Source organism: Carassius auratus, unplaced genomic scaffold, assembly GCF_003368295.1.
Source record: "Carassius auratus strain Wakin unplaced genomic scaffold, ASM336829v1 scaf_tig00217337, whole genome shotgun sequence".
NCBI lineage: Eukaryota > Metazoa > Chordata > Actinopteri > Cypriniformes > Cyprinidae > Carassius > Carassius auratus.
The window spans coordinates 195,730-208,778 of NW_020529014.1; the positions used below are offsets into that span (position 1 = coordinate 195,730).

Sequence of the window (13,049 nt, forward strand, 5' to 3'; positions counted from 1 at the left end):
TAAGAATTTCCATACATAAGACTTTCTGGACAGTGACATATATCACAAAGAAATCAGTTTTGCTAGTGTTTCGAGAAGGAGGCCCTGTCTTTTCCTTAGTAAACTGGACAGCAGCAATGACCGCAAATCATATTATGTTGCCAGTAAATATAGTTATTGACCACTAGGGGGCCTTATTGAACTTCCAAGAGAGAATTTCTGAAGTTAGAAGTTCAAATGGTTTAGAAATAACTCAAAGGCTCCCCTTTGTCCAAGGCTGTATTTAAAAGGCACTTATATCTACTGATACATACCTCTGGACCAGTGGCGGCTGGTGAAAAATATTTTAGGTGGGGCTGTTAAAGCGGGGGGTCTGGGGGCTCCTCCCCCAGAAATTTTTTTATTTCATAGTTGTGATTACCTGCATTCTGGTGCATTTTAGGCCACCCATGTCCCTTGCTTATAGCTCAAACCAGTCAATACCAATGGTCTAAAAAGACAATATTAATTGAACTGCCATGTAGAAATCAACAGTTTCACAGGTAATGATAATGAACAAGTTGCAAGTTTATTATGCTCCGTGTCCAGATAGAAAAAGTGCAAACGCATAACAATAAATTATAATAGGGAATACAACAATCTAGTTCTTTAATCAATCCCCAGCTGTAAACTACATATCTTTAAAACTTCACTGTAGACAAATTGGATAATGGATAACAGTCTGTGTTGATAAAGAGAGAAGGCTCTCAAAGAAAGGGTGGGACAACATCCTTGAAGAACACCAAGTATGAGAAGAAAGAAGATTTCAACATTTTAACTAGTATGGAAACACAGTAATCCAGCTCAGAACTTCAAAACAAAAAAAGCAAACATACGGTTACATTTCATATTGAGATCACTATTTTAATTGCAAATGTGTGTGAAATATGATGTGTGACTGTGAGTGAGTGAGAGACTGAGTGAGTAAGAGAACGACAGCATAAAAATGAATACACTATATTTACAATTTAATCCAAATAATTTCTAAAAGGTTTCTCTTATACAAAAAAAGAGAGACACAGACATCTAGAATCAGCCTGTGAATCTCAACAATGGTGACAATTATAAAGCATGTTGTAGTGCATTCTGTGCCCAGAATGCACTGCAACATGCTTTATAACATCATAAAATGGATTACATTGTGAAAGTTAAAAATATTACGCCGTACAAGGCCAGTGCTGCTATAATTACTAAAGTTAAACTAACTCAGAAGTTAATTAACTCTGCTCGTTAACATCAGGTGTCTTCAATGTTGGCAATAAAAAAGAAAGAATTTTTAATTCAGATATTTGTGTTTAAAAAAATTTGTAAATTTTACTCATTTTAAATGGTTAACTTTTAAGAAATTAATTTAATGAATAAATTCATTTTTTTTAAATTTAATCAATAATATTGCTTGTAATCTGTCGGAGAGATAGATGGGAGGGTGAGAGAGAAAGAGAGAGAGTAAAGAGTAGAGAGAAACTAACATATGGTGTCTGTGACAGTTAGATTTGTGTATGAGAGAGGTAGATGGAGTGAATGTGTGAGTGAGAGTGAAGGGGATGGAGAACTCTTATTTGTACAGAAACTTTGCTCGTCTGTCTTTCTGAGTGGCAAATCTCTCAATGACCCTTGTGTTGAAATCTGGAATGTCCCGTGTGAGTTTTTTCTCTATAGAGAGCATAGCCAGAGCGTTGAGGCGATCTTGTGCCATCGTGTTCCTAAGGAAAGTTTTGATCCTCTTTAAAGTAGAGAAGCACCTCTCTGATTCTGCTGTTGTCATTGGTGTGGTGATGAGGATCTTGAGAAGACTTACAGTTTCGGTGAATGTGTCTTGAAGGTTATTTTCCATTACAACCTGAAAGAGAGCCAGTGCACCACTGCAACCCTGGAAGTCCTCATTTTCATAGATCAGGGACAGTTCTGTTTTAAGTCTGGCTTTGTCCAACATGGGATAGGCATCCACCGTGGTTCCTAGTGCTGAATCCGGGAACTTTCTGCTGTGTTGTGGAAACAAGTCTCCTTGCAACAGAGTGGCACTGATGAGATGATTGGTGAAAGAAAACCTCTCCTTGGCATGGCTCATAATGGTATCACATACCTATGCAACGATACATAATTGTAGAAAAGTAAGCACAAAACATTAAGTTTTCACATTTCTCAGTTCAACAATACAATAAAATCAGCATATTCACAGCAGTTACAATTTTGTTATGAACAAGTAAGTTTTATTAATTATAATTCACACACTAGCTGTCTTTCTCTTATCCACTCAGTCTCTCTCTGTCTCACACACACACACACACACACTCGCTCTCTCTCTCTCTAAGCTTTATTGGCTGTCTGTGTCATTCTCACACATACACACCAAATACACAAAAGCACAATTGTGAAAAAAAAAAAAAAAATCATAATTTCTGCATTCTCCAGTAGATAGATATGTCTAATAATTACAATTCAGAATACAAAAATGTTCAAACGAACACGAATACATATAGGCTAATAGAATACAGAAATAGAATTTCTGTTACTGCTTACCTCTATTGCCAGATGCTGTTGCGTTTCTTCTCCCATTGCCCTCCGTTTCTTCAGGGGTGGTTCCTGTACAGGTCCCCTATACTCCTCATCCTCAACTAGAGAAGGACAGGAGTCCCTGATCCAAAATAAGTTTCACAAGTCACTGTCCACCCTGAAATTACTGTATCAGAAACCAACTTGCTGGAGATATAAAAATAATTTTAATAAAATTGTATTAAAATATGTGCTATTGTTGTGTTGGGCCTAGTCAATGTTATCTAGATTCATCACAAATAAATTCACTAGTCTAACATGTTGGTGAAATTGTGATATTTATGATAGGTTCTATTGTACTCAGCCATGTGGATTTATGTTTTTATTGTTTAGGCTACATGAGCATGTTTTCAGCCAATATGCACAATCATAGCCTACCTGATGGCCTGTATGCTGTGAGTGAACCTCTGGATGATCCCTGCGATGAAGACAGAGTCAATGTTCCTCTTCTGCAGATGGTTAAACAGCATGTCTACATGTGGCATGATTTTGTGGAATAACGCCAGGATGAAACAGAAAACCTCATCTTCCAACATTCTCATACAACCCCCGGCCTCTCTCTTCGATATGGCATCAAAGTCTCCTCTGTCTCGAATGGTTTGGAAGCACTTAACCAGTTCATCTTTGTGCTCGTAAACGGTGTTAACCGCTCGACTGTGGAAGTTCCATCGCGTTGTTGAAGCACCTGGAAGTCTGTGTGCCACCACTTCATCCAGCACTGCCGTTCGTTTGAATGACTTGGAAAAAAATGTAGAAAACCCCCCTACATCTGAAAAAAACTGGCCGATCTTTGGGATGTGGGATGTTGCCTGCTGCATAATGAGGTTCAACTGATGCGCATAACAGTGAACGTAATATGCACACCCGTAGACGTCTTGCACTTTACGCTGCACTCCACCAGTAGCACCCCTCATCACTGCGGCACCATCATAGGCCTGGGCAATTAATTTCCCCTCTTGTCCCGCAGGAAGGATGGTGCTCAGTCTTTCCAATAATGCAGTGGAAATCGTATCAGCGGTCGCATTTGGAAGCGCGATAAACTCAAAAAAGCGTTCTTGAATGTTGTTGTGGCCATCTATGTACCGTAGTACAAGCACAAGCTGACAATGAGTGCATATGTCGGTTGTCTCGTCTGCCTGAATGGCAATATAGTCCGACTGTTTCACCTCTTCCAGAATGCGGTCTCTGAGAACTGACAACATGCAGTCTAACAGTTCATTCTGCACGGTCTTCGAAGTGCCTTTAAAAACAGTGGCGTTCTCCAGGTGCACCTCCAACTCGCGGTCGATTGAGGCCATGAGATCAATTAGACCCAGGAAGATGCCAGGGTTTTCTGAGGCTTCACTCTCATCGTGACCACGCAAAGCAAGTTCAAAGGCACCACAAAATTTCACGGCATCAATGATCTTTGACAAAATATGCCGATTCCTGTCCACCTCTTCGTTGTGCCTTCTTATCGCAACGCGGTGTCCCTCATCTAGCTGTGTGGCTATGCTAATTCGGCCTAACATGGCTAGCTTCACAGAGTTGTCCATATGCACTCTTGCCCGTTCGTGTTTCTTAATGCGTTCTGACATATGTTTCAGGTCTGTTACCCCTGTCTGTGTCCACGAGCTATCACAAGCACTTGATTTAAACAGTAAGCAAGGGAAGCAAAATATTGCATTGGCGTAACCACAGCTAGTAAGCCAAAGCTTTCGATTGAACCAACCTCGGGAAAATGATCTCTTGTAGGTTTTCTCCTTTTCTCGCGCCTGTTGGATTATATTCACTTCTGGCTTGTCTGGTCCGAGTTCTTTTACAATTAGTTTTTCCGCTAATGTTCTTCTTTCAAATGGATACAGGTGTAGAGATTTAACTGAATTTGGGGCTAGCTCAACTCCCACGACTTCATTAAAGCTACTCGACTTCATCGGCGCCTCCATACTGCACTCGTACTCCTCTGAGGTAAATATCCCGTGGTGCAGCAGGTGCACTGCTCTAATCACGGGCGATATTTTCAGAGCCCCTAAACCATAAAATTCGACGACGATGATTGGCAAAATATAAACTTTTTTGCGTAGCAACAGGGTATCCATTGGCTTAAATTCCAGCACTGTTGGGCTGAGCGAACTGGAGCCCAGGGAAGACAGCCTATTGGCTACTACTACACCAACATGAAGTGAATGCAAATATCATTCTGGAGAGTTCTAAACACATTCTAAAGTAAAACCACTAATAGCATGTCATTAACACAGATTATTTTTCAAAATGAGAGATTATTAAAAGCTTATTATTATTAAATAAAAAATTAAATAAAAATAAAAACTGACAGGGAGGTCGGCGCCCCAGCGCCCTCTATGGGCGAGCCGCTGCTGCTCTGGACTTCTGTTGAAATAAAAATACATCAAATAAATTAAAACGTTACATGTTAGAAAAATGCTGTAAATCTTTATTTTTAGAGTTTTCTGCAAGAATGTTAATTCATTATAATTGTAAACTAACCACAAATAAAGACATATTAGGTTGTTCTTGGAAGTTTGCTAAGTACCTCTAATTGTCAAGAGTTTGTGAACTAGAACAAAAGTAAAGGAAGAAACTACTTATCTAACAATGACTTACACTCATTGAAGGACAGAAACAGGATATGAAAAAAAAGTTACAGGAAGTTATAAGTGTGAAATGAAGTATAGCTGAAGCTTTTTATAAATAACTTATGTCACTGCTTCCTTGACATAAAAAAATAATAATAATAAGTACTGTAACTAAAATTCATCTACGCCAATGTTCTTTTAAGATCACAGAGATATGAATAATTTGAACCAGTTTTTTTTATTTATTTTTATTCTGTTTTCATTTGAAGTTTTAGTAATTTTGCTATTTATTATAATGACATTATTTTAATTTATTTGAGTTTTTACAAATATATAGATGCATGCATTTTATGTGTGTGTGTGTATGTGTGTGTGTGTATGTCTGTGTGTGCATATCCAAAAATTTGAATTAATTTTTTAGGTAGCTTATTTAAAAAAGTGAAACTTTCAAATATTGTAGATTTATTACATGTAAAGTAAAACATTTTTTGTTGTTGTTGTTGTTGTTTGTTGTTGTTTTGATGATTAAAGCTCACAGCTCATGAAAATCCAGTATCTCAAAATATCAGAATATTTCCTAAAGTTAATAAAAAAATAGGATATGCAAAACAGAAAAGTTCAAGTTCTATAAAGTGTGTTTATTTCGACACTTAGTACTTGGTCGGGGCTCCTTTAGCACAAACTCCAGCATCAGTGAAGTGTGGCATGGAAGCGATCAGCATTTGGCAATTCTGGGGCACTATTGAGACCTCAGCTCGTCTGGATTGTTGGATCGACTGTTTCTAATCTTTCTCTTGAAAATATCCCATAGATTCCATATGGGCTTCAGGTCAGGAATGTTATTCTGGCCAAACAAGCACAGTAATATCGTGGGCAGCAAACCACTTGGAAGTATAGTTTTGGCACTGTGGGCAGGTGCTAAAGTCCTGCTGGAAAAGAAAATCAGTATCTCCATAAAGCTTGTCAGCAGATGGAAGCATAAAGTGCTCCAAAATCTCTAGGTAGACGGCTGCATTGACTTTGGTATTGATAAAACACACTGGAGCAACACCAGCAGACGTCACATCACCCCAAACTCTCCAGTCTTCCTTGAGACCTTGATTTCCAAATGAAATGCAACATTTTTCATCTGAAAAGAGGACTTTGGACCACTGAGTAACCGTCCAGGTTTTTCTTCTTCTTCTCCTTAGCACAGGTAAGATGCTTCTGATGTTGTTTCTGTTTCGGAAGTGGCTTGTAAGCTCTTTTCCTGAAGACGTCTGAGCGTGGTGACTCCACCTTCAATCTACTCCTTGTGAAGCTCTCCCAAGTGTTTGAATTGGCTTTGCTTGACTGTATTCTCAAGCTTGCTTGAACACCTTTTCCTGCCTATTTTCTTCCTTCCGTCAACTTTACATTGAATATGCTTTGATACAGCACTTGTGGAAGGTGTCAATGATTCTCTTCTGGACCGTTGCCAAGTCAGCACTATTCAGCCATTATTGTCGTTTCAAAGAACAAGAGATACCCTGAATTTATACTGTAGGGCTGGTCATTTAATCAAACTCAAATGTAAATCTAATATTTTGAGATTCATGGATTTTTCGACTTTTATGAGCTGTAAGCTCGAATAATAATAATAAAAAAACGAACTTTTGAACTTTTTGTGTGTGTGTGTATGTATGTGTGTGACACATTTTCGCAAACTGACATCAACCACAAACATCCTGCTCAAGCTGATTTTCTACCCAGCAGATCGAACCACATCTTTGTACATGTGTAAATAAATGACACTTTTATTTTGACTTACAAGGCAAAATCTGCACTTATGCCAGGGGCCTTCAAAGCATTCAAATGCTCAGGCTTTGTTTATACACTATAAAGAGTTTGTTATTAACTTTATATATATATATATATATATATATATATATATATATATATATGTGTGTGTGTGTGTGTGTGTGTGTGTGTGTGTGTGTGTGTGTGTGCATAAATGTCTGTGCTCTCACATCAGTCCCAATGAGGAAAGAGTTATGTTTATATGTATTTTTCATTTGTAAGATATATACATTTTATTAATAAAAAGTATGTCAAGTATGCCAATTACAGGTATGTCAGATATTTACAATATATGTTATTTAAAGCAGTACTACATCCAAAAATGCTGTACAAACATGGTGACACTGTGCATTATTCTCCCTTTAAGTTATAACATTTGTATAAATTGTTTATAAGGTTTTAGAAAGATACTTACAGAAGTTTGCAATAGAGTGCTGCAGTGATGATGCATTATTGTACTACAGATTAGAAAATACAACCTTAAAAAAGTAATCATTAATTTATTTTGTTACAGTACTCAGGTTGAGTAACTTAATCAAAATACTTTAGAATATATACTTAAATGGGTCATATGATGCAATCTAAATTTTCCCTTTCTCTTTGGAGTGTTACAAGCTCTTGGTGCATGAAGAAGATCTGTAAAGTTGCAAAGACTAAAGTCTCAAATCCAAAAAGATTTTCTTTATAAACATTAAGACTTGTCCAAGACTCATTCCCATATATCTACGTCACTGTGTGGGAATATTTGCATAACACCTCCCAAATGTTCACGCAAAGAAAGAAGGCATAACTTTGATTCTTGCTGTTTCTGCCTCCGCCATTTAATGTAGAAGATGTGTGTTTCATTGTGAAATTGAAACTACTATGTTTGGCCTTCCAAAAGAGCATGATATCCACTTCGTTATGCCTAGAGCGGACCTGTGCTGGTTGCTGGGGAAATACATCAACATTTGTGCTCACTGTGGATGAAGTGGAGTCCGGCCCGGGGTCAAAACATGTAGTTGCCTCATCCCCCGGCTGCTCTTTTGTCTAATACGCTGGCCGTTCCTCGTTATAGCCCCCGGGGGTTCCTCACTCAAATTGCTGGTCATTCCTCACTCTTTGCAAGGACAGTCTGGTGCTTCTGACTCACAGGATGTAAGTAGTTTTACATACGTAAAGGATCTGTCACTGATGATTCAAATGCGAGTTTTGAACAGTGTAGAGTAGTGCTTGCCGTTTGTCGTTTCTCCGTTCACAAATGCAGACATGGTTTTATGTTTACGCAGCATGATACACAACGTAACGCATAAAAAGACAGTTTAAGTCATTATAATCAGTAATTATGTCCCACTGGATGCTACAAATGCCTCATTTGTAATGGGTTTTGTTTTGCCCTGTGATGCTGGTTTTCTGACCGGGACACACCGTAAAAGTATATGTTCAGGGACGTAACATTTCCGTCAGACGCTTGAAACATTTGGCCAATCACAACACTCTGGATAGCTGGCCAATCAGAGCACACCTCGCTTTTCAGAGCGATGAGCTTTGCAAAAAAACATGCATTTCAGAAAGCGGGGCATAGAGGAGTAACAATAATAGACATTATGTGAAAAAAAACAAAAAAAAACAAAAAACAAAAAATATATATATATATTACCTTAAACCGCATAAGCACATTTCATTACACAAAATACACAAAATAATGTTCTTTTTAGCAGCATCATATGACCCCTTCAAGGGGTATGAAACACACAAAGGAACATATTAAGTTGATGTCTCATTTTTATGATTTCCAACTCTAAATAGAAGTGACATCTACCAGTCATTAGATTTGTGTTTGATTTGCATTTTACTTTTAACAACATCAGTTTTCCACAGAAGTTCTATGAACAACAACAAAAATATTTTATGTCATAATCTTCCAATCAAATTCAATTTGAATACAATGAATGGGATTCTGTGCTGTTTCATGCCGCATTCTTCAAAACGAATCCAGACACACCAAACCTATAATAAAAGTAGCCAAAACAAGTGGCACAGTTGTCCAATATATACAATAGATTTGTTTAATGAATGGACCAAACTTTAAGTGATGATAATCCTCTCTATGGAGAAGCAATCGGAACAAAAGAATCGCTAAGTAAAAATTGTCAAAATTGACAAGGCTTGTTTCCCACGGTTGCAATGTAGTTATAGTATAGCCTATTTAAAAACCACAGTTTGCTAACGGTGCTTTTGGGAAACACACCTCAGATCTATCCAGTTTGTGGACCACTGGTTTCCACACTGGTGACGATAAACAAAATAAATTATTCTTTTAAAAGTATATTAATATTATTAGTGTACCTGTAGCTCAAGTGGTAGAGCATTACGTTAGTAAGCGCAAGGTTGGGGGTTTAAATCCCAGGGAACACATGTTAGCCTGAATGCATTGTAAGTCGCTTTGGATAAAAGTGTCTGCTAAATGCATTAATTTAAATGTAATTCTAGGAGACTGACTCAAAAGAATCATCGGTTCACGAATCGGATCATGAACTCGCGTTACCGTTACTGAATTGAATTGAATTTTCTTGAACATTTCGAATGAATTAAGACTTCAAGTTCATCTGTAAAGCACATGAAGCTATAGTTTTATATTTTTTCATTTTTTTATTTTTCCATGGAGAAGTTGCCTTATTGGTTAAAATCCCCAAACTGTTTACTTAAATATTAAATTAAGAAATTAAATTAAAATTAAAGGTAATAACTTTGGTAATCTAAAATACTGATTAATTTGATTACCCCTTGTTTAAAATGTAATTATAACGAAATATAGTTAGCCTACTCATATTTAGTATTTTAAATACAAGAGTTCTATGTCACTAAGTTTGGGGTGGTGGTCTCACTTTGTCTGTTCGCGTTCACATGCGGGGTGGGTGGGGATAGGGTTGGGATGTTCCCCTCGGTCCATTTGACCGAGTATCCACCTTCACCATCTCATGACATTAGACACATTCTTACTTGTTGTCAACGCTCTTGGAACTCATAAGAATAAATACATTTCAATGAGTCAAAATTCAGGTCCTGATGTAAGATCACACAGCTGGATCTTGTATATAGATTGAAGATCATCTTCAAATGACGACTAGCGAATACACTTCATTATCTTCCTCTTTAACTTTCTGAAAAAAATAAAATAAAATCACATAACGATACATAAAAAAAAAAAAATAATAAAAAAAAAACATTATTTAAATAAGAGAAGCAGCATTCATTCTAAACGTAATCTATAGCAATGGTACTGTTTTACATATTGAAATTTTGTTGTATATATATATATATATATATATATATATATAACACATTTATAACAGTAAAACAGCGACATCTGCTGACGGTCACATGCTGCGCTGTCACAGGAACATCTCAGCTGAAGATAATGAGGAAATTATTTCGCTCCTTTAGCAAAGTGCTTTCCTAACGACTACTTAATGGCACGCACATGCCCTACTCACTCCAAAGTCCCCATTCCAAGGGGATAGGGATGATCACTTCCATTTGGAATTTGCCCAGGAACCGTTCGGTACCGGTACTAGTACCGGAACATCCCTAGCATGGTGTCTATCAGCTTAATAGCTGTTCTTAGGACATAAATGTCTTATTATTGCTGTTAACATAACTGTTGCAAATAAATACATTTTATACAAAAAAGTTTTCGTAATATGCTTTATTTATCTGTGTGTGTTTCAACTTTAAAATTAGCTGTTTCATCTTTGGACCCTACATTACCTTACATTTCTACCTATGAAACTTCTTTAAACATAACATTACCATTTTTTTTAGCAATGTTACTAATGTATAAATTAATATCTTACCCTCATGTTCTTTTTACATTTTGTATATTGTATATAAAGTTGTATGTCATAAACATGTAATCTCTGTATTTTTTTGCTAGAAAACAAAAGTAGACGTTGAGTACTAAACATGCTCCATCCGGGTTCGTCACATATTGGGTCCCCTGGAAATATTTCCTTTGTGTTCTGTGCCATTTGCAGTGCATTTCTGTATTTGGTTGTGTTGTGAGTATTTGGTTGTTTTGTAGACATTGTTCACATCAAATGATCTAACTTTTTTTCTGTTATGTAAAGGTTGAATGTTAACCCTGACAACAGCAAGTGCTCCTCAAAGTTCCAGGTCATCAAAAGAAGTGGGAAGATGGTGCAAAGGAAGAACTCTGGTCTGAACCCTCATGTATCCTCCTTCATTAAAGGGATAGTTCACCCAAAAAATTAGTTCACCCATTAATAACTCACCCTCATGTCGTTCCAAACCCGTGAGACCTCCATTTATCTCCTCAGTCCCTCCATTGAAGCTGTGTGTACGGTCTACTGTCCATGTCCTGAAAGGTAAGAAAACATCATCAAAGTAGTCCATGTGACATCAGAGGGTCAGTTAGAATATTTTGAAGCATCGAAAATACATTTTGGTCCAAAAACTATGACTTTATTCAGCATTGTCTTCTCTTTCGTGTCTGTTGTGTGAGAGTTAAAAACAAAGCAGTTTGTGATATCCGGTTCGCGAACGAATCACTCGATGTAACCGGATCTTCTTGAACCAGTTCACCAAATCAAACTGAATCATTTTAAACGGTTCGCATCTCCAATACGCATTAATCCACAAATTACTTAAGCTGTTAACTTTTTTAATGTGGCTGACACTTCTTCTGAGTTCAAACAAACCAATATCGCGGAGTAATTCATTTACTCAAACAGTACACTGACTGAACTGTTGTGAAGAGAGAACTGAAGATGAACACCTAGCTGAGCCAGATAATGAACAAAAGACTGACTCGTTCTCGAGTCAGCCACATTAAAAAAGTTAACAGCTTAAGTAATTTGTGAATTAATGCGTATTGGAGACGCGAACAGTATAAAACGATTCAGTTTGATTTGGTGAACTGGTTCAAAAAGTGAACCGGATATCCAGACTGCTTCGTTTTGAACTCTCTCTCACAACAGACCCTGAAGAGAAGACAATGCTGAATAAAGTCGTAGTTTTTGCTATTTTTGGACCAAAATGTATTTTCCACGCTTCAAAAAATTCTAACCGACCCTCTGATGTCACATGGACTACTTTGATGATGTTTTTCTTACCTTTCTGGACATGGACAGTATACCGTACACACAGCTTCAATGGAGGGACTGAGAGCTCTCGGACTAAATCTAAAATATCTTAAACTGTGTTCTGAAGAAAAACGGAGGTCTCACGGGTTTTAGAACGACATGAGGGTGAGTTATTAATGACATCATTATGATTTTTGGGTGAACTATCCCTTTAAGGAGTTTCTGGATTTCAGCTGGCAAAACTATTAAGCTACCAAGAGCAAATACATTCTACACAGGAGTTTTCTGAATTTGTAAATTTTTAAGATTGTTCTTATGACTGAATCTGTTCATGTCTGTTGTTTTAAAATGCTCTTAATATGAAACTTTTATGTATAAATGAAATGTATTCAAGTTTTTGGAAAACTGAAAGTACTATCTGCAAGAATATTAAAATGTTATTTCAAGTATTACAATTATTACAACTATTAAACCAATAAAAGAAGTTAAACAGTCTTTTGTTTCTTTTTATAGTTTTTACTACTGAGACATGAGACCTGTTGAAATACAATAATTTGTACAGTTCTACAATACATAATAAAAGTGAACAAATTACAGTTAATTTCACAGTGTAAAGTAATATTTTATTGTATTAAAATATATAAAAAGGAGAAAAAAACATAATTGTGTTTTACAGTAAAAATATATTACTGCAAATACATTTACAGCAAGTTAAATGGTACTGTAAATATGAATACAGTATTTTTACTGTAAGTTTAATTTACAATAAGTTACTGGCAAACTGCTGCCAGTAAGTTACTGTAATTTCTACAGGAAATGTTTTACAGTGCAGCATGCAACATTTTGTTCATTGTCACCACTGTTGAGAGTCATATGCTGGTTCTTGATGTCTGTGTGTGTCTACAGGGTATAGTTTTTCAAATTTTGTATGCACTTAGTAGTTTTAAAAATCACTTACTTTAATTGTTTTTCATAGTGTAGTTTTACTGGGTTGATTATGCTA

At 36.7% G+C, this 13,049-nt stretch overlaps 1 protein-coding gene across 1 annotated transcript; it reads right to left on the minus strand.

The window, feature by feature from the left end:
• Positions 1-1,973: 1,973 nt before the first annotated feature.
• On the minus strand, positions 1,974-4,220 carry LOC113100737 (zinc finger MYM-type protein 1-like). Its single transcript, XM_026265327.1, has 2 exons — positions 2,539-4,220; positions 1,974-2,101 (listed from the first exon to the last, which is right to left on the minus strand). The coding sequence occupies exon 1, from the start codon at positions 4,146-4,148 to the stop codon at positions 2,946-2,948; it is 1,203 nt and encodes a 400-aa protein (XP_026121112.1). The 5' UTR covers positions 4,149-4,220; the 3' UTR covers positions 1,974-2,101; positions 2,539-2,945.
• Between the last annotated feature and the right edge of the window lie 8,829 nt (positions 4,221-13,049).